Source organism: Marmota monax, unplaced genomic scaffold (genome assembly GCF_021218885.2).
Source record: "Marmota monax isolate L192 unplaced genomic scaffold, Marmota_monax_Labrador192_F-V1.1 WCK01_AAM20220418_F8-fsc00024, whole genome shotgun sequence".
Classification (NCBI taxonomy): Eukaryota; Metazoa; Chordata; class Mammalia; order Rodentia; family Sciuridae; genus Marmota; species Marmota monax.
The window spans coordinates 27879016-27900347 of record NW_026695224.1 but is presented as its reverse complement, the minus strand read 5'-3'; the positions used below and the strand labels follow the sequence as shown (position 1 = coordinate 27900347).

The 21332-nt window shown below is 46.2% G+C and overlaps 1 protein-coding gene across 1 annotated transcript in view; it reads right to left on the bottom strand.

The window, feature by feature from the left end:
• Nucleotides 1-14042, bottom strand: part of Vat1l (vesicle amine transport 1 like) — a 143974-nt gene extending 129932 nt beyond the window's left edge. The window contains exon 1 of the mRNA XM_046435036.2: nucleotides 13722-14042. Coding sequence (XP_046290992.2) covers nucleotides 13722-13954 — 233 coding nt within the window. The 5' untranslated portion in view covers nucleotides 13955-14042. The remainder of the gene's footprint in view (nucleotides 1-13721) is intronic.
• Nucleotides 14043-21332: the final 7290 nt, after the last annotated feature.

Below are 21332 nucleotides of genomic sequence, written 5' to 3'. Positions count from 1 at the left end.
TGTTATCTCAAGTCTACAGAACAATCTGCTTTGAAAGGAAAACACTCAGGGTCCAAACCGAAAGTACCTTATGTGCAAATCTCATACAGCATCTTATTTGAAGACAGACAGACAGTGCCCTGGATGGATGGCAGGATAGAGAAGTCACCCGGTTCCATCCCAGGGCAGAAAGAATGTGTTAAGGGTGCCCTGACCCCCTTCTGCCCATTGCTGGTCTGTGGCTCTTGACACTAGTTTCCTCCTAACCCTGCACACCCTCCCTAGCCACTACATTTAAATAAAAATAATCTTGCATCCATGTAAGACACAGGAAATTCTCTGATGCATTTGAGGCTTCCTCATAATCTTTACTTACTAAGTAAATACTGCTGTTGTTGCCCCCACCCAAATCCCTTTCTCCATAACAGATGCAGTGATAATGAGGGTAATATAGTTTGGGAAATGGTTGTACAAATCCTCTGTTGCTACTGTGTCTGAGAAAGGAAATATATTCAGATCTTATGTCCAAATTAATATTCAAGACACACTTCAGTAGTATTTCCAACCCAGAACGAAATAGCCAAGTAGACGTATGCAGAATATGAACATCTAGAGTCAGTTTTCAACAGAAACAGAAAAGCCTAGTATAGGCAGGTCCAACACAAGCTCTCCCTGATGCCAAAACCAACCTTTGCTGGCTCCTGACAAGGATAGCATCTCTACGCTCCAAGTTCATGGTGACCAAGGCATTGATTTCAAATGGGCACTTGGCAGTGACTGGCTGCACAGAACATGCAATCTCATCCGACTTAAATTCAACAGACCCTCTGTGTTTGGGGGCTTGGTTGGGCAGTGATGTTACAACAGAGACAATGACATCTGTGCTTCCCAGAGTTCAGAGATCAGCAAATAAATGATTACACATTAAGACAGTTCCACAAGAGGAGGCCATTTAAGGGTCAGAGCTAGCACAGAGATAGTAGTTACTAAGTCACTTTACTGTGATCAGGAAAGAATTCCCTAGGAACAAGTGTGTCCTTTGCTCCCATTCTCTGACCTCTCCAGCTCCAGCCCACCTCTCCATGGAGGAGGAAAAACAGTACAGAGTGACCACAGCTTGATTTTTCCCTTCAGCCACAGAGAGGGCAGGATCATCATGGAGAAACGTCCATTTTTGCTATAATGTGAATGTTATTTCCTAAGACATTGCAGTTGATAAAAAATAATGGTTAGTAAAACAGTTGTTTCTATAGGAGAAAAGTGGGGTGGTGAAGACTACAACAATGTGCAATGGAACATTTTGTGATGATGGAAATGTTCAGCATGCTTCCAATATGGCAGCCACTGGCCACGTGTGGGTACTGAATGCTGGTAGTGGGTTAGTGTCACTAAGGATCTAAACTTTAATTTTTGGCCAATTGGTATCTATCTGAATTAGCCTAAGAAGGTGACAGTAGCAGAATCACTCCTACTGTCTTCCCGCTTGATTAGAAGCACCACTAGACACCCATTCCATGCTTGTCAGGGCACAGAGGGGCCGGCAAACAATGATTCCTCTGCTGGAGAAGCACATAGGAAAACGCCTAGGAGTGACTGAGCGCTCCCCTTCCTTCGCCTTCCTAGAGGGATTTTCTCTCAGCCACACGGGGCTGGCAGCATTTTGTGCACTGGGGTAGTGGGAAGAGAACTGAGAAGGTCACAGAGCTGCTTGATTGCTGTGCTTTGGAAATAGCAAAGATTTACTCCTGGAAGGTAAGAAATAAATGTGAAAGGTAAACAAAGATACAAGATTTGAAAGTCTGGGAGAGCTTGAGGAGAGCAGGAGAGAAAGTCTGGGGGGATGAATGTAGGGAACCATATTTAAGAAATTCTCTCTAGCACTCAGGGACCCAGCTTTTATGTCTTCTAAAGACTCCACGGTTTGACGGTACTTTTCAAAAAATGCAGAAGTTGGATTTCTCCTCCAGAGAGAACAGGTCCAGCTACCTTAGGGAAATAAGAGGAAAAAAGACCAAGAACAAGAAACACCATTGTCCTAAGAGTGCAGGAAAGGAGAGAAGTATTGTTGGCTTAAGTGTTGTTGGCTGAGGACAGAGACAGAGTCTCAAAGAGGACTGCAGCATGACAAATGCCTTTGCTATTTATTTCCTATGAAGTAGAAGTTCCAAAGGCCCTGACTATTGTTCCTCTATGATCAGACAGAGAAGGTCCTTGAACCTGAAAAGACCATCTCAGGAAGGTGGATATCTCAATGGCTGTGTGATACATCCCCAGTTCTGACTGCACGACTTTGAGCAATGCTGGTGAATTTAGCTGGGATGTTAAAGAGACTCCAACTGCAAAATTATTCCCACCAATCATAGGAATAGTGGGTTTAATAGCTCCCCATTTGCTGATTGAATTAGGCACAGCATACATAAATGAAAAGCAATTTTTTTTTCTGATCCTAGACATGGGTTCCTTCTTTTTTTAAAAAAGAATGTCTATAAATCGATAGATCCCTGTTCAAAGATGAAGTGTGACTGTGCTGGGAAGAGAAAGGGCTATGGCATGTGCACTGCTGAAGGTCTCATCAGAGTTCCTGGGGATCACGGGACTCATACCACCTGGGCCAGGAGCTGCCTACCACACATGTGTGTGCATGAAGAGCAGCCAAGTCTCCTAGGAAAATGGAACCCACCCAAAGGGGAGAGTAGGTTTAAGAACATAAGCTTGGGTGAAGAAGTCTATGGCAACATAAAAAAAAAAAAATCAGATTCTGATACTTTCCCCACTAGGAACTGGGGATTGAATCCAGGGGTGCGTTACCATTGAATTACATCCCCAGTCCTTTTTGTTTTTTAATTGAGACAGAACCTTGCTAAACTGTTCAGGCTGGACTTGAAACTTGTGATCCTCCTTCCTCTGCCTTCTGGGTAAATGGTATTGTGTGCATGTACGGTGAGAAATTAAATTACTGAATGTAATATTTGCCATCTCTCAGGCTATCTTCCCACTCCAGGGGTTTGTGTCTAGGACAGGACAGTGAAAAGAAGATATTAAAAAAAAATTTTTTTAAGAGAGAGAGAATTTTTTAATATTTATTTTTTAGTTTTCGGCGGACACAACATCTTTGTATGTGGTGCTGAGGATCGAACCCGGGCCGCATGCATGCCAGGCAAGCGCGCTACCGCTTGAGCCACATCCCCAGCCCCCCCAATTTTTTTTTAATGAAGGTGTAGCCACTGCTGGGAAGACACACTCTGACTCAAATCCCAGCTCTCTGTCTTATTAGCTATGTGATCTTTTTTCCCCATACTTTTTATTGGTCCATTATAATTGCACATAATGGTGGGATTCATTGTTACATATTTAGCTGTGTGATCTTAAGTCCTCCTACCTGTCTGATCCCATGTCTTCATCTGTTGGTTCTCGTAAGGATGTGTTTGGAACCCTTATATACCCAAGGCATACTTGCTAGGGCTATTATGATGCTAATAATGATACAAGTTGGTGATAAGAACATCCTTAAATCCACCTCAGACAGGTGGAGTCTGACTCCATCCTGAGTAGAGAACAGGGCAAGAGGAAAGGCTCAGAATCAATGGGAACCAGGAGCCTGTGTTTCTGAAGACCTGTGAACATGCCCTCAGAATTGCCTCCCACTCTCTGGAGGTGCTGGAGGGAGGTTGGGGGCCCGATGCTCACAAACAAGCCAGGGGCAGAGTCAGGGAAATGCTGTTGGTTTTAAAACTGTGTTGTAGCATCCAAGTGGGAGAGACCCAAGGTCCCCAGGTAGGAGCCTTGCGGGAGTGCTGGGGCGAGTGTTCTTGGAATGACAGTCATCAGAAGAGGCACAGTGGGTTTTTGCTGAGAGCCATGGCCTCCAGCACTTGGTGGAGCCAGGTGTCAACAAGGAGAAAATTACAGCACATCTTGAGAATCGGAGACCTACGTTCCCAGCCGAGGGAAAGCAGTTATTACAGAGCACAGAGAGGGAGTGTCTGGCTGCGGGTGAATGGCTATGTTAGAAGAAATGGGACTGACCACCTGGAAGCCAGCTCCTTGGTGTTTGCTCTTCCAAGGGCTCATTCACTCAAAGACCTGCAAGCTGGAGGTCTTGGGAGAGTGTGGCTTCTTACTGGGGAAAAATGCTAGAGAGGTTGAGGTTTCTTGTTGGAGAAAGTTGTTGAGATGGGGAGGGGACCTTGAGGTCACTCTCACTCGAATGGCCACTTGTTAGATCAGGAAGGTCATATTCACTATATGGAGAAAGCTGGCAATGTACTTACTCATCCTATGAACACTTACGGAGTGCTTACTGTTAACCAAGCACCGTGCTTAGCATCAACAGTCCACTGGTGATAACGTTTCCAGAATTTCCAAGATCACCACAGAGATCTAAAAGACGATGGCCTCCACATTTAAAATAGTGCCTATGTTATTTAATGAAATACAATAACTTGGCACTGAGAAATGTAAGATCCTAGGATAGGAAATGAGCTCTGTTCTCCAACCCCTGCTGATCCTGAACTTTTTCTGCTGTACAAGACCACCAGCTGTCTGCCTATGATGGCTCCCACCGTGACCAGTCCAGTGTGTGTATCACCAGTCCCATCTCCTGGTCACTGCCCTGTACTGGTTTTAGAATACCTGCCCCTCCTTCTTCCACACACAGACACAGACACAGACACACACACACACACACACACACACACACCTACCTTTGTTCCTATTGGGCTGTCAATCATGATGCCTCTACTCTCTCAGGCCAGGGTAGGAGGCAGGAGACACACATGTGGTCAACCTCAGCTCTTCATTCCCTTGGGAGGAAAGGGCAAGCTCCAGAAGCTGGGATGTGATCCACAAAGGACCCATCCGATTCCTTCCTTGAAATATGGAAATTAGGAGCAAAGTTTTGTCTCTGCACTGAGGTTTGCTAAAACGAGGCCACCAGAGGTAAAGGCTGCTGCCTTTCTCAGTCCCAAGGAGGAAGCTCCTTGGCACACATAGGAGCGTGTGAGCTAACCCAGAAGAAGAGAGAGGATGACAGAGGGAAGCTAAGAGGGAAGTTGTTGGAAAGTCTAGAAGTTCAGGGACAAATGCGTTATGATAGCTAGCATGGCTGAAATTTAAAGAGAGAGAGAGAGAAGGCAGGGAGCAATGAACGGTCTCCCCCGGAAGACTTCTAAGCTTGGTCTAGTTCCAGGCACACAGTAGGAGCACAGTACATCCTGGTTCCACTCTTCACTTTTTCTGTTGTTCCTGCAGGCATTATCTTGATTTCTTGTCTATGTCACCACGGGGTAGCACATCCTGTCCATGATGCTTGTGATGTTAGGGTATTTTACCCTTGGGGGAGACATGGAGTCTGAACAGTGGACTCCATTCAGAAAGTTTTATCAAGTATGGGTGGTCTCTCTAATGTCCTATGCCTCAGCATCGTCTCCCCACAATAATATCTATCAGACACAGAGTATGGGACACAGGCTTCATTCATCAACCAATGTTAAATACGTCAGTATCATTGCTGGGCACTTTGATTTCATTACCTTTTTTTTTTTTCTCCTCACACAAAAACTTACCCCAGAGGTATTATCATTATGCCCACATGACAGATGAGGAAACTCGGGTTTCAGAAAACTAAATCATTCCTGCAAGATTATACAGAATGCTAATACCATGAGAGCCAGGATTTGAATCCATGCCTGTTTCACCTCAAATATTAACTCTTTTATAGCCAAGAAGCTCCCATATGGTTTGGGTGTATAGTCAGCACCAGTTCAAGAAATGAACCGTTATCATTTCTTGCATAGGAGATAAATATCCTGTGTTGAGCTCTGGGGACCACAGTCATTTAGAGAAGTCAAGAGTAAGAAGACCCACCCCGGGCGTGGTGGCACACACTTTTAATCCCAGCAGCTTTGAAAGGTAAGACAGGAGGATCACGAGTTCAAAGCCAGCCTCAGCAAAAGCGAGGGGCTAAGCAACTCAATGAGATCCTGTCTCTAAATAAAATACAAAATAGGCTGGGGATGTGGCTCGTGGTTAAGCACCCCTGGAGTCAATCCCCAGTACCAAAAAATAAATAAATAAAAGGACCCGTTGCTTTAGCTCACAGAGGGAATTCTGTCTGGGTAAGTACTCTTCAGCATATCCCTGGCTCCCAGACAGTGCTGAGGCTCAGCACTGTGGTCATTGGCAAAAGGAGATTGAAGAAGGAGGCCAAGTGCATAGTCTTATGAAGAAAATAATACATTTGAGATGAAACGGCTCCTGTCGCTGGCACATCTATTTTGTCTCCAGGGCCTTCAAACAAAACATTCACTTATTTTAATAGCATGGCTTCAACCGATTTCCTGTATGAGATCACACACAGAGGAATCAAACTAATTTGAGATTACATGCCTGCTGCCCTTTCCTATGATGAAGAGTCTCTTCTTGCTTCTAATTAAACTTTTTCTTCTCTGACAAATGCCAAGATATCAGAAAAGGATCCATCTGAGAAAAGCGAAGATCCAAGAACTTGGGGGTAATGGGGTGCTACCTCTCTATGGCTGAGTGAGCTCTGTTGTCAGGGTTGAAGGTCAGTGATATGCCCAAAGGTCATGGGATTTTGATCCTTTCAAATAGGAGTGAGCCAAACTCCCAAGGCTGGAGTGGCACCTACACATACCCGGGTGTCAGAGAAACCCCTGTGCCCACCATGGATGGGTGTGCCGAGGGCTGGCGTGATGGCAACAGTAGATCAGTCCAAGAAGATGCTCAATCCTGGGAATGAGATTCAGAAGACAGCACCCTAGTCCCTGATGCCTAGGTAGACTGATGGGACAACGGCTGGGCTCAGAACCAGGAGATGCCACTTCAAGTCTTGGTTCCGTCTTTTGTCACCTGACTTAGAAAGGAAAATGAACTTAATTAAGCATTCACTACAGGGGACCCTCTCGGGGCTTTCACGGGTGCTCAGCTCATCTTCATAAAAGTTCTTAAAAGTAGGCGTTACCACATTATTCCCCAGGTGAGTGGAAAGTGCTCTTAGCTGAAGATGGCACAGCAGTGAGCTCGGGTCAGGGTCTAAACCCAAATCACTGCAGCTTCTCACAATCTATGCTTAATCTCTGAGTCCCAGTTTCCTCTCCTAGAAATGAGAGTGATAATTCCTGTGCCACACACCTCACGGGGTGTGAGGATCGGATACAAAGCTGATGTGTACACTCGGCGTTGTCACTGCAAAGACACTGCAAGCTGAGAGTGGGGCGGGTGTGACACAGTCCTCATTCCTTCTGCCTGTCCAGAGCCACCTGCCAAGGGCTTCCGACTAGTGCCTGGGTCATTAAAATCTGGCTGTTGCTGATGGGAACCTACAATATGTCAGATTCTACAGGGTTTTATCTCCATTTTATAAGTAAAACAGGGCTTAGAAAGTTAAGCAACTTGTCTAAGGGGCAGAGCTAAATTCTAACCCATGGCTCCATGAAAATGAAGCCCAAGCACCCTCCAAAACAGACAGCTCTCTACCCACCCTCTCTTGCTTCCCTACCAAAGCAGACTGGTGGCCACCTTTGAGTGTCCTTTCTAAAGGCTGAATGAATGAACCTTTTCTGAATGGACATGTCCACCTTTAGGCCTGTTCTTCCTTCAGGTACTTACTCTAGATCCCAGATAAGTTTTAATTCTGTAAATTTGACACCCCCCATTTTTTTTTAATCCTGAAGATACAACAACTACAAAAAAAATCAGAATCATGGCAACATGAGTGTTCAAAATATTCTAAATGGTATTGTTGAGCTATCTGCAATTTACTTCATTTTAATTTTACTGAAATTATTCCTACTTGGATGAATCCTATGCTACATAAAATATTATGACAACAAATTTTAATTTCTCATTTTTTTTCACCCACTATAAATTTTACCAATTAATGCTTCTGTTATTGGGAATTTTTTGCTGGTCACATTTTTTTTTTAACCAGCATAATGGAAAAGTTGGGAGGGAGAGAGAAATATTTAAAGATATAGAGAGAGGGAGAAGGGATACAGAAAGGAGAAAAGATAGAAGTTTCTTTAATGATAGATCCAAAAAGTCTCAAGAGGGCAAGATGGCTAAGTGTAAACAGTGAGTTTGAATATGAGGTAAAGGTGTATTTTTTTCACCTGAGATAGAAGACCCACTGATTCTGGGTTTCTTTGCCTCCTTGAATTGCAGTGAAAGCAAGAAATCCCTTCCCTTATTGGGTAGAGAGCAAACGTCACCATCTCTAGCCCTCATCAGCAAGCATACAGCTAATGAGAAAAGGTAAAACTTCAGTAAATAAGAAAGACTCTGAGCTGGCAGCTCTATCTTCTCATCATCAAAGGAGGCTTAAATAGGACTCAGCACAGCGTCACTGTTTCCCATCAAATCATAATACCTGTATCCAACACAGAGGGATTCACATCAGAGTGGCTCCTGGCTTGGGTATGAGAGGTTCTCTGAGCAATTTCTCTGTTTTACAGGGATCTGTGCCACTGAGCCTTAGGGACTCCATGTGCTTATTTGAATAAACGCAGGGAATGTCACTGGCTACATTTCACTGCATCAACCTTATTAGTGACAATTCAATGCAGTGTTGTTCGGGGACATCTCACAGTGGAGTTGCCAGGGTAGCTATGGCCCAGTCAAGCAAAGGAGGCAGAGGAAGGCACCCCAGTATCTTGAGGGGTCCAAGGAGTGGTGACCATGCTGATGAGCATGAATATTCTGGTTAATGCTGGGTCACACCAACTCCATCCTCGGTGGGTCCCCAAAGCATCCCATGCCTCAGAACTAGAGGGAAAATGGATGTGGTGCAGAAACATGATGACCATTTTGGGGGACAGGCAAGATGGCTGTGTGCAATTTTTTCATCTTATCCATTCTATTTGAAATTGGCCAAATGAGTTCCTGATTTTATCTCGTGTGCCTATCTCAGGGTCTGTCTGCTTCTCTGTGCTAGCTGCTTCTCATCATCTGCCTCTGCCTTTCTCTTGCCCTTTTGTGTCTTTGTCTTCTGATCCCCTGTCTCCCAAATGTAAGGCACCCGGGAACAAGGCAGCCTTGGCTTCTCCCTGGTCTTCCCCTCAGCAGTCTGTGGACCTGATGTGTCTCTCAACATCAGTTTCCGCCTCTTTCAAGTGGAGACGTAATACTGATCTCGAGATGCCATTAGGATGAAATGAAACCAAGAGTCATGCAGGCCACTCAGTTCCTGGTGTGTAACCACTGCTAAGTAAATGCCTGTTCCTTCCCCATCTCCAGTCGATTGTCCCCTTGTGACATATTAGACTCCCACCAATCTGATGCCTTTCTTCTAGTGCGGCCGCCCTCAGCCCATTTTCAGATCAGCCAATGGAGCCAGGACTGCTGGAACCATTTTTCATCCAGTTGGTCTCTTTCCAGCAGTTTCATATGGCCTCTCACAGTAAATCACTCTGGGAAAATAAATGTCCCCAATCCATTAGTGCCTTTCCACCACAAGCCAATTTGTACCACCAACTAGACAAGGCTTGTTAATGGTCACTTAAATACATTCCTGCAGCCCAACCTGGAGACCCCGAGCTGGCCTCAAATCCTACCAGCCCCTGTCCACGAGACACTCCTCTGTTGATCAGACTGACGGCGGCAAGGGCGCAAATCTGATCCTTCTCAGTTGGGGGCCCTCACACCCAAGTTTGTCCAGGGCAGCTCCAGTTTGCTCCTGGAACCCCACAGTAATTTTTTCATAGTGCCCCTTTCACTTTCAAAAGAGTTCCAGTTCCAGTGATAAACTATATGGGGTATCTATGGCAACCAAGAATAATAGTTTAGATAATAATAGCTATCATTTATCCACCCCTTGCTACACGCCAGGCAGCATCATAAAGGTCTTAATGCTGGGCCTCATTTAAGCTTCTTTACACACTAAGGAACGAGGCACTATGATCGTCTCTATTTATAGACCAGGATGCTCAAGTGCAGAGGAGTAAGCAACAGGGCAACGTCAACCAGAAGGAGTTGTTCGTGCCTCACCCAGATCCCAACTGCTGGAGTGTTGGCTGTTCATGGCTCAGAGCTGTCCTCTTCCCTTGAGAAGTTTGCTCCATCAAATATAAGCAACCTCTGCTTGAGAGATCCCCTGCCCACTCATGAAGCAGTCCCTAGCCAATGACATACAAGGCTTCCTGCTCCTTACTTCCAGGTGGGACTGCCTCTGTGACGGGGTCCCCCTGAGACCACATCCCTGCTGAGCACTCTCCTCCACCCCAACCTGTTTTCCTTGCTCCCCACTGTCCCGAAAATGCTCAATAAACTACTCGAAAATCGATCCCTGTGTCAGGCTCTGCCTCCAAGGAGTCAGACCTATGGCATCTGGTTAGCAGGCAGCAGAGCCGGGACTCGGATCTAAGAAGTCTGGCATCCGCCCACTGATGTGACAGGGCATCACCAATAGGACAGACATGATGAAAGGAGGGCCTCCACGTTGTCTGATCACCAAAAGGCACCTCACAGAGGTCTAGACATGACAACACCGATGGCAACGATACAGTGATGTAACTCTGCTTACTGAGTGCTGACTCATGGTGTATCTGTCTTCTCAATGCCACCGCAAGGTTCATCTTATCCCCACTGTGCTGAGGAAGCCCAGGAAGCTTGAAGACATCGAGACACACCCACCAAGGTCACATGGATAGGACACAAGGCCCACACTTATATCCAGGTCGGTCTTTCTTCAAAGGCCATACACTCTTGATACTTGATCACTGGCATCTCCTTCTGTGTGAACTGTTTGATGGATAATTGGTGAAGTGGGTCCCATCAAACTGCTCTTCTTTAGACAGAAGACTATCCCTCTGACCCCCACCACTGCCCCCGGTGGTGACATTTTGCATTGCATTTAAGAAAGCCATCTTACTCTGGGAATAGCCAGAGCCTTCCCTTTTAAGCCATGCCTAAAAACAACAAACAGTTGAATTTATTGAAGAAACGAGGGAAAGCAATCATACAGGCCAAAAGGTCCAGACAGACAAATCACACTTCTTGTGACTTTTCTACCAAGGGAAGCTAAATGGAATAAAAGAAAAACATCAGAGCTTTGAGAAGAGGCAGATTCAAATTCTAACTCTACTGCTTGGGTGATATTTTTGGCAATTACCCCAAAGCCCCAAACCTCAACTTATTCTTCTGCAACATAGGAAAAATAACTTTGTCATTGGTCCATCAATGAGAGGATAAATGAAATGAAATATGTATTTCTTCCTGCTGCTTCTCTTCCATTTGCACAAAATTTATAGAGTATCCAACTTAAGCCCTCATTCCAGGCCTGTCTGATACAGGTTCAGATGTACTATGCTTTCGTTCCAAGCAAAGAGCATATCCTATTTATGATAAAAGGTTTTCATTAAAAATAGAGAGCAGATAAAAGGGGACCTTCATCCATGAGGCCATCAGTTGATTCATAAAAATACCCAGTGAGTCATCCTGGATCTCAAGGCTAAAACTTACAATCAATGGGCATCTCGAGCCAGCCAATCCTAGCCCAGTGGAGGAGGAAGTGCCCAGAGAGCCATCTTCACAAGCTATTCCAATCCTCTCTTGCAAAACTGATTAGCTCTGCTTCCAGCTCGGCAAAAGAAAAATCAATCGGGGTCCTTTGCAATTCTGTTCCATGGGCACCCCCATGCCTGGCTGGGTGGCTTTCCGAACAACTGGACAACAGGGGTGGGGGACTGCAGTGATTCCATTGTGTGGGGGATTGGGGGGTATGTGTACAGCTCCTCTGAAGAACAGATTGTGTTTGGCCTTGAAAATCAATCTCTTGGCTTTCATTATGACATTTATTATCTCAAAATGCTTCAGTTTTTATAAGCATTTATGCAGTTAGTATAAGGCTACTGAATGCAAGGACCGATTTGCACTGCAGATACTCTTTTCTTTAAAAAGTAGCCACAACATACCTACTCTGACATAGGAGTCCTGGAACACAATCTTCAATGAAGACTCTTTGGATGAAGAGTCATAAATTACAAACACACACACACACGTAATTGTTTTATGTGTGTGTGTGTGTGTATATATATATATATATATATGTGTGTGTGTGTGTGTGTGTATAAATGCATGTATGTGTATACATATGACATTTTTATGGCATGGTTAAGAAGGGAGAGACATCAGTGTCTGGTTTTAATTGTGCTAGGCAGAAGATCTTTCACCAGCAAGTGAAGAAAAATGGTGACTCCACAACCCCCTTCCACTCTCTCTTCCATCCATTCACCTAACGATAACTCATTCAGGACAGAGGGCCAGGCACTGTGCTAGACATGGGGTGTTTGTTGGTGAAAAGGGAAGATATTAAGCACTGCTTTTAGGATGGATTGACTTGGTTCTGTAAGAGTTAACAAAAAGAACCAGATAGGATCTCCCCATTTGCAAAAGCCTCTTTCTTACCCTGAATTCCCCAGAGAGGCCTCAGAGTGGTGTTCAGAGTCAAAATAGACCAGCAGGATATGTGAGGAGCCAGCCAGACATCAGAGTCCACTGCTCCCACCGCTGGCTTCTAAGCTGGCAAATAATGCCTGCTTCTACTCTCAAGTGGAGAAGGGAAGGGAGATCTTTGCAATTTTTTTTTGTCTCTTGATTAGGTCCCAATTTGGGGTTTCTGATCTTGCTTGGGAAACCTGCGCTGCTGCTTTCGAAGCAGTGTGTGTTGGAGGCTTCAAAAGGCATCTATGGGAAGGGCTAGGCTCATCTCTGAGAAAACAGTTCCACTTACAAGCTTCAGGCGGCTGCAGGGTTGGGTCCGCTGATCTTCCCCAGTAAGCCTCCTAGACCTCCGAGCAATGATCCCGCGGTGCGTTCACCCACAGGGGCTTACACACACAGTGCTGTTAATCTCAACAGGCAAGGTCCAGGAAGTTTTCCCAGGAGGAATGGGGAATGGAGGGCCTCTTGGAGGGCTGGGCTCCTCCTGAGATGAGAGCAGGAGTTGGAAGGAAACTGATCAAGATTTTACCCCCTTAGAGAAACACAAGGGGTGTGGGCAAGGGGAGGGGTGGGCTTCAGCCCTGGCGTCCATCCCTCATTCAGTTTAGACACTAAGTATCTAACTGTCTCGCTTCCCAGTTCCTTTCCACATACCAGGCCACAAGGAGGGAAGTGCGCAGGGGGGTGGGGGTGGGGTGGGAAGAGACTTGCACCCAACTCAGCCTCATCAGGACAACAGCACAGAGGTTAAAAAGAGTGTCAAATCCCTGCCGTGCCACTTAGTAGCGGCTGAGTGGTCTTGGGCAAATCACTGGCTCTGAGCGGCGGTTTTCTCACCTGTAAGGAAGGGTAAACGATGACGGTACCCAACTCGTTCGGTCCCAGGAAGTATTAAATAGGATCGCACATGTAAAACTCTAAAATCGGCGGCTGGCACCCAGTAAGCGCACGATTATTAGTATATTTAGCCAGGTTTACCATCAACCCCTCGCATCCCCACCCCTGTGCTGAGCTGTCCTACAGGACAGAGAACTCCCGCGGCACATTTTTCCAGACCCAGGGTGCTGACTCCACCATCCTCCCGGGCACTTTATATCTGGCTCGGGGAAGGAATGCCACCCTCGGCACCCACTCTGCCAGCATCGGCGGGTCACCAGCCTCGGGGAGGCTCTGTGCGCCCGCCAGGCGCGAGCGCGAAGGGGACGCCCGCAGAGGCTCTCCCACACCCTCCCGGAGCCCCTAGCGCAAAGAGCTAGTGAGCAAGAAAGGCTCGGATACTGGACCAGGCTTTGACGCGGATCTTGAGCTCGCCGTCCTGCGGCTCGGGCATGGCCTTCCTGGAGAGCCGCAGCTTGTTGAGCCCCCCGAAGCCGGCCAGCACCACAGCGCGCATCTCCTGAGCATCCCCGAGGCGATGAGAGCCATCGCCGCCTCCGCCCTCCGCAGGCTCCTTGCTTGGCTCCTTCTCGATCATTTGCTCCGTCTCCTCTGCCTTCTCCACGCCTTCCTTGGCCATGGCGCGTGGGGCGCAGGGCGCACGGGCTGCGGCGGCTGCGGCGCGGGGTACTCGGGGTTCCTCTCCCGCGGGCTCCTCCTGTTGAATGTGGGATGCTTGGCGGCGCAATGGCTGCAGCCTAGGCGAGCGGCGCCGCGGTCCACAGCTCCACCGTAATTCTCGCAGGCGCCGCGCCCAGCCCGCCCCACCCCCGCTGCCGCCGGCCTTCCCTGCCCAAAGGAAGCTCTGGCTCGGGTTTCTGAACCAGTCGCAAATTAGGCTCTTGATCGAAGCCCTAATAACGGATTTGCCCAAGACTCGTGGATGAAACACACCTAGAGCGGCCGCCTAGCTCTCCCCTGGGGCCCAGTACTTGGTTATATACGGCGCAGGCTCGGAAGCCTTGAAATGGACAGAGATGAATGTCGGGGCCTGGAGGATGCCAGGCAAAGGCAAGGTTGCCTGCTTTCCAACCGATCTGCGGGGGCGGGCGGGGATAGCGGGAAACCGGGCTGTTTCCCAGGCCGTGGGTTCTGAGTGGAAGGACAGCGAGGTTCCGGAAGCAGGAAACTAGAGGTACCAATCCCCGCCCTCAAGAGTCCCAGGCAGGGTCTTTTCTCTCCGGATGGACGGAGCCCCCAGGGTCAGCCAGGATGCTCTCTTCCCAGGGCATCCCCAGGAGCTTCCTTGTGACGGCTATTTCTCAGCACCTACATCGTTTCAGGACAATAAAGAGGCTCCAGTAAAGAACTCCGTACCAGAACACAGTCCTGTTCTCCTTCTGACCCCCAGAGAACCAACAGGAACACCCACGTAGCTGACTTTTTGTTTTGTTGTTTGCTCTTGGGCCTCTTTGGATAAAAGATCTCATAAAAAAAAAAAAAACTTGTATTTTCATTAAAAAAAAATGAGGGTGATTTACCTTGTGGCAGTTTAAGGAAAGCGATGGGATTGACAAATATTCTAGTTGCTGTGCAACCAACAACCTTCTAATCTTTGGCACTTTGCTATCCTTCCTGAGCCTCAACACCCCCATCCACAAAATAGGTACACTTAATTTTGCTTCTGCATTGTAAGTGCTCAGGTAGATACGATTTCAGGGATACCTGATCCTTACCTTTGAGGAGCTCAACTTAGAGCACAAGGCAGGGAGAACACAACAAATAGGCAATATATTAACAACTTAAGAGCCTCTTCTCCCTCCGTTCTCCCTGTGCCTCTCTGCTTTAAAGGCCCTGGCCTTCTATGTTACTATATCCACTCCCATCAAAGGGCTCTGTCTCTGTGGTGCCCTTGGCCTGGGATGTATGTCTCACCTCCTTCATCTGGTGTTAACTCCTACTTCACTCCCACCTAGAATATCCATTCTTTCTGGGATGCTCTCCAGCTCCCAAAATGGGTCTGTATCCTTATTATAAACTCTCACTCCAGTCCAGAACTAAGTATGCTTATTTGATGTCTCTCTTTCCTTCACCCAACTGTGAACTTCAAGTGGGCTTTTATCCAGCCTGGTTCCCTTGGGGCTTAACACAGGATTGGCAGGTAGTAGAATATGCTCAGAAAACACTTGTTGAACGAATGATTGCATCTATGGATGCAGATGCTTCTGTGGGAGGACAGAGAAGGAAACAGTTAATTTCTCCAGACCACGGAGAAGTCCTCAGGGAGGAGGGCATGTGTGAGCCTTGAAGCATAAGCAGGATTGTTCAGACAGAAAAGGTCACAAGCACATAGAAACACATAGAAAGGTGACAGGTGACGGTGCTTTTGAGGGGACACTGGTTTGTTCCAGGAGCAGAGCATTGGCTGTGTTCAGCAGTCACTGGAGAGGGGGCTCAAGGGGTGGTTGGAACCAGTGTGGAAGGGTCTCTCATACCATGTTTAAATTTCAGGCACAATCGCAGAGCCACTGGGTACCAATAAAGGCTTAAAAAACGAAAGCAAGGGCCTGGCACGGCCAGAGGTGTGTTTTAGGGCAACAGCTTGGGCTACTGCCCAAGAGCATGGTGACTTAGATAACGAGGTCACTGGAAGCATGGAGATAGCTACAGATGGCAAAACCAAAATAAATGAGAAGGGTGTGACCCAAGGTAGTGGGTGCCCCAGGGAAGGGAAGGGAAGGGAGGGGGCTGGAAGGGCTGCTGCACAGACAGGGCTTTGTTAATGAATTGAGCATTTTTTTCCGGAACCCAGTTGTCCACATCGTGAACCTTGTTTGTACCGTGAGATAGTGTTTAAGCTGGATTCTATCCTGAAACAAGAATTCAAGTGCCAGTGGTTTATTTTGGAGATAATCCTAGGAAGTGCTGTTTGAGAAGTAGGAAAGTGAGCAGTGATATGGCCAGTGTGTGTGCAATGATAAGCCAGTCCCTACAGTGGACAGATGAGGCTCAGACCCGCCGGGGACCTTTGAAATACAGCATGCAGCAAGTCTCAGAGTTGTCACACCCAAGCAGTAAAGAAATAGGTGTTTATTCACTATATTCTATGCACGATTGGCCAAGAGCTGTTCCTAGAAGGTTAACTCCCTGGCACGTCCATCCAACCCCAGGTACATGGGCAGAGAGAGACCCCAGGCAGAGAACTCTGGACACTCTCAGTAGGAAGCCATCATCTTGTACATGGAATGGCAGGTTCCATGGGGAAATGGCATCTACAATGTATATTATTATTTGCCCACGTCTGCTGTTCTGTACAGGTTAGGCATGTTATGTTCTTTGATTTTCAGGATAATCTCGTGAGATAAGAATTATTATTGCTCCCTTACAGAAGAGGAAACCTGAGTATCTGCATGGTGAATTGGGCTCAGAGGAGCACATTGGCTCCCTTGGTTGTGATTAGATACAAAATCTGACTCCAGCTTCATGCCCATAACATCTCACCTGTTCAGCCCCTGATTGATAACACCCCATGGAAGTTTGGGAGGTTCTCCATTGAACTGTTGGATGTTCTCTGCTCTTTCCTTGGCCTCCTAGTATCTCTGTTCTACCGAGGTCCCTTGCCTTGGTTCTGAATGTTTTCCTTTGGCATTAGAAAAGTAAATCTAGTTGGCAGTCAGCACACAACGTATTTAAGAGAATGTGTTTGTCTTATGTAGTGTGTTAAAGGAAATATACTTATTCACTCCAGGGAGTCTTCTGGCTGTTTACAAATCCAAGACTGTAATTGGTAGTCAGGTGGTTATCACAGCCCAAAGTAAGGCTGTGCTGTTTGGGGAAGGACTGTCTTCTGAGTCCTGTGTAACAGTACTGTTAGGTATTACCAACTCTGCTCCTCTCTAGTGGAGTGTGACAAGAGCTATACTACACAGCACATCTCCAAATAAACACAGTAAATCAAATTTTAATCATAAAATCGATTCTAGAGCCTCAGTTGGGAAGTTTCTTACATTGTAGAGCAATGTCAAACAGCGGCCACTAATGGTGAAACATAGTATTACAGCTCAGCTCTAATGAACTTGTAAATGGCCAGAAAGGGCAGGGGTGGGGGGTGGATGAGGGCAAATTTAGGAACCCCTCTAGGTGTTGGCCATCAGAGGGGAGTATCACATAATAGAGGTGAGGTCTTGGAGATGGGAAATAATATCAGCTTTACTTTAGAGATGATTTTTTTTAAATAATTTGAAATGGTACCAGAATTCTTCAGTGAAATATGTTACTTCTCCGATGCTGTGTCCTTTACTAGTATTCATTCCATTGTATTATCTTCAGTACTGTTAGAATTATTTGCTACACACATACTATTAAATCTCCAAAATAACCGTACGACATAGGGACAATCATTCCTGCTTTACAGAGGTAAAGATTTCATACAAACTAAATAGCTTTCCCAAGATCACCTAATTGATAAGCCGCGGAGTTGGAGTTTGAAGTGGGAACCGTCTGACTCTGAAATGTGGATTCCTTTTATATTATACTGTCTTTGGCTTTATGTATTTCTCTTTCGCTCATAAAATACTGTTTAATATGCCACAGGAAGGAGACAAATTTAGGTTAATAATGGAGACTGGTTAAAAAAAAACAACAACAAAAAAAAACTCTGGCCAATAAAAGATCTTAGTGAAGTCCAAAGCCTTATATTAAAGGGTGTGATCCATAATTTCTTATAATTCATGGTGATGCCATTTGAAAGTTAATGGAACTTAATTGCCATGAACACAGCCGTATTCTTCAGAGAAGAACTGGGGGTCAGGCTGTGGGACAGAAGACATTTCCTATCTATATCCCATGGGACCAGTCCCATGCAATAAACCCTGGTTGTATCAGAGGAGGGAAAAAGTGAACTTATATTTATTCATCCCCTTTGAATGCTGACCTGAGCTATTGCTAAGCACTGGAGATCAAATGGTGACTAAGAAGAGCAGATTCTCATTGCTGACAGAGGTAGCAGTCTAGTGAAGCGGACACATATTAGTTGGGTCAGGTTACCCAGAAGCAAACTTTCTTAGTTCAGAGGTTTGAGTACAAGTCATTTGTGAGTGCTTCCCAGGAAGCATGGTAGAGGCCTGGGGAAGAGATGGACATGGAAAAGAAATGAACATGAGGTGTGTATCCACAGGTGATGTTGTGGCTTGTGTATGAATTGGCCCCTGAAAGCACCTGTGTGACACAATGCAGGAGCATTCCGAGGTGAGATGATTAGATTGTGAGAGCTGTGACCTAATCAGTGGATTAATCCATCTGAGACATGAATGGGTGGTAACCATAGGCAGGTAGTGCATGGCCCAAGGGAGAAGTCAGTGGGGATGTGCCCCTGGGGATTCTGTTATCCCTGGTTCCTTGCACTCAAGTTCTGTCTGCTTCCTGGCTGTTGTGAACTCAGCCACTTTCCCCCTCCACATCCTTCTGTCATGATGTTTTACCTCAACTCATGCCCAGAGCTACGGAGTCGACAGACCATGGGCTGAACTTCTGAAACCATCAGCCCAAACAAACCTTTCCTCCTCAAAGTTGTTGTGGTTAGGTATTTTGGTCACGAAACAAAAAAGCTGACCGAAGCAGGTGATCATGGCCATAAGGCAGGTAAAATCCTGCTGGAGAACTCGAGCGGACAGTGAGGGACACACCACAGAGGCTCCCAATCAAGAGGCGAGGTAAAGGAGCATCAGCCAGCTCCTGTCAGTGCTTGGTTGAGGGCTGTTCCTAGGGGCTACTTACCATCTGCCACTTCTGGCTGGCCCTGCACAGAGGCTGTTTGGGAATCCATGAGTAGACAAAGCTGTCCTGAATAAGTTGCAGGTGTTCAGAGGTGACAGCCACTAGGTCATTGTACATGGCACTGGTGAGTCCCCAGAGGGCAAAGGTGGGGCAGTGGCAGGCTCTGCTACAGGTATTAAACCAAAAGAAAATCACATGAGTAATTAATCATTCATGAGTTTGATAAGTGCTGTGAAGGAGAAATGCAGTGTACCATCTGGAGGGTCAGAGAAGACTTCACTATGAAAGTGACAGAAAGCCATGAGATTCAGCTGCCAATATCAAACAAACAAAAAAGCTAAAAAAATGACTTAAAGATGATAGGGTCATGGGATACAAAGACTCCACAAGGTCACAAAGACCTATGTGAATGTCCCTTCCCTGCAGCTCATGAAGGGTCGAGCTCGTTCTCAAGGTTCAAGACTCAGCCGTCATGTCCTTGTTCTGGTCAGCAGGATGGAGAAGAGTGGGAGAGGAGCAGACCCATGTCCTGTTTCTAAGCACCCTGCAGGAGCCCTCCTTACCAGCAGACTTCTTACCTGGTATGGGCCGGAGCCTAGTCTTGCTACATCCTGTTGCAAAAGAGGATGTAGTTCCCCAATTAAGTGACAATGTCCCAGGTAAAGGAGTTTGATAGTTAATGGAGAAAGGGGAGGCGATATTGGAGGTATGGCGGTATCTTCCTCCAGTGACACTGAAGGGCTTTCACAACAGACTGCAAGAACAAAGGGGAGTGGCCAGCCTCTGCATAAAGCCCAGAATCCCCAAGTACCCTGGTCTCTCCATAAGATTCAACTGCAATCTTATAATTGAAGTTAGCAGGAAAACTCAATTCCCTTTTCATGACCAAAAGTTGCTAGTCATAAGACATTAAAAAATCATTTAAGCTTTGTATCATCCAGAACACAGAAAAAATAAAATGCAAACCATTTCACCTGCTCTTACATTTTATTCATAAGTATCCATTATCCACAAAGAGATAATTTCATCAAGTGTTTTGCATCATTGGGTAAACATGGTTGGCCAAGTGTGGAGGAGAATACACCACGGAGGACTGAGTAAGGAATTCAAATGAAGTAGTTTATGGTTTTGAAACCCCATTTGTGCTTGGAGATAATTTCTGAGTGATTTCTTTTATTCCCTCCCCTGCATATTATCTAGGGTTTTCCCTAGTGTGCTGCTGTATGAGTTCTTGTGTGAATCATCACACAATAATGCTGTCTGCTTCTTCCAGAAGCCGCATATAGCTGTGCTTGCCCCAAAGTACTTTGAATATAGATCATTGTGAGTAACGACCATGGGATGGGATGTAAAATTCAGATTCAGAAGTAAACAAAGCATCTACTCCTTGGATAGGGTCCAAGGGAAACTAGACGGGGAGCTTCCTCTGTGCAGTTTTTTTCCCCCCCTTCTTGTAAGCTGAGAACATTCTCTTATAAATCAGGATGAACCAGCTTCTGGCTAACTCACTCTCTCATTTCCCTGGTTTGAGCTAAGAGGTGATTTCCATGAGAGTTTTACCTCCTTCATTATTGTATTGGCCCATATCCAGTTTGTGGGGGCTTTCTCAGAATAATCACTGCATGAGGCTGCAAGACCTCAACATGGTAAAAATGCTCAATTTGTGAAGGGCACATTTTCTGAGGTTAGCTGGCTTAAATCATAGGAGATTGGAACATGTTCTTTGAAGGCAGCAATCTACCCTCTTTTTAGTATGTTCCTCTTCTTCATGAGCTAGGGGGAGGGGTCTACCCAAAGTAGGGAGCGAGAAGTACTATCTATCCACCTCTCCTCCGTTTACCCATCCATCAGTCCATCCACCAAGTTCTTGTAGTCCTACTATGCACTAAGCAAGGGGGAAGGATCACACTCCAGTCCTTGCACAAATCCCAGGCTTTCTACTTCCAAGCTATGGATTTTAGTCTCCAGAAGGGTAAGAGAGTTGCTCAAATTAAATTAAAATCAGAATACCTAAATTTGGGGGCATCATGTGAGCAACTGCATGAAACTCCAGGACAAACTCTTCCAGGTATTATTTTTCATGAAGAATAGTTGGTCAATGAGCAATGATTCCCTTTCTGCTTCCTCCATGAGTAAGGCTCTGTCCCTGTCTTAAGGGAGAAACAAACAGGTAAACAACATGCTGTGAAGTCCCAGGGAGGTGGACAGGGTAAGCAGAGGCTGAGCACATAGGCCCTAGGGGC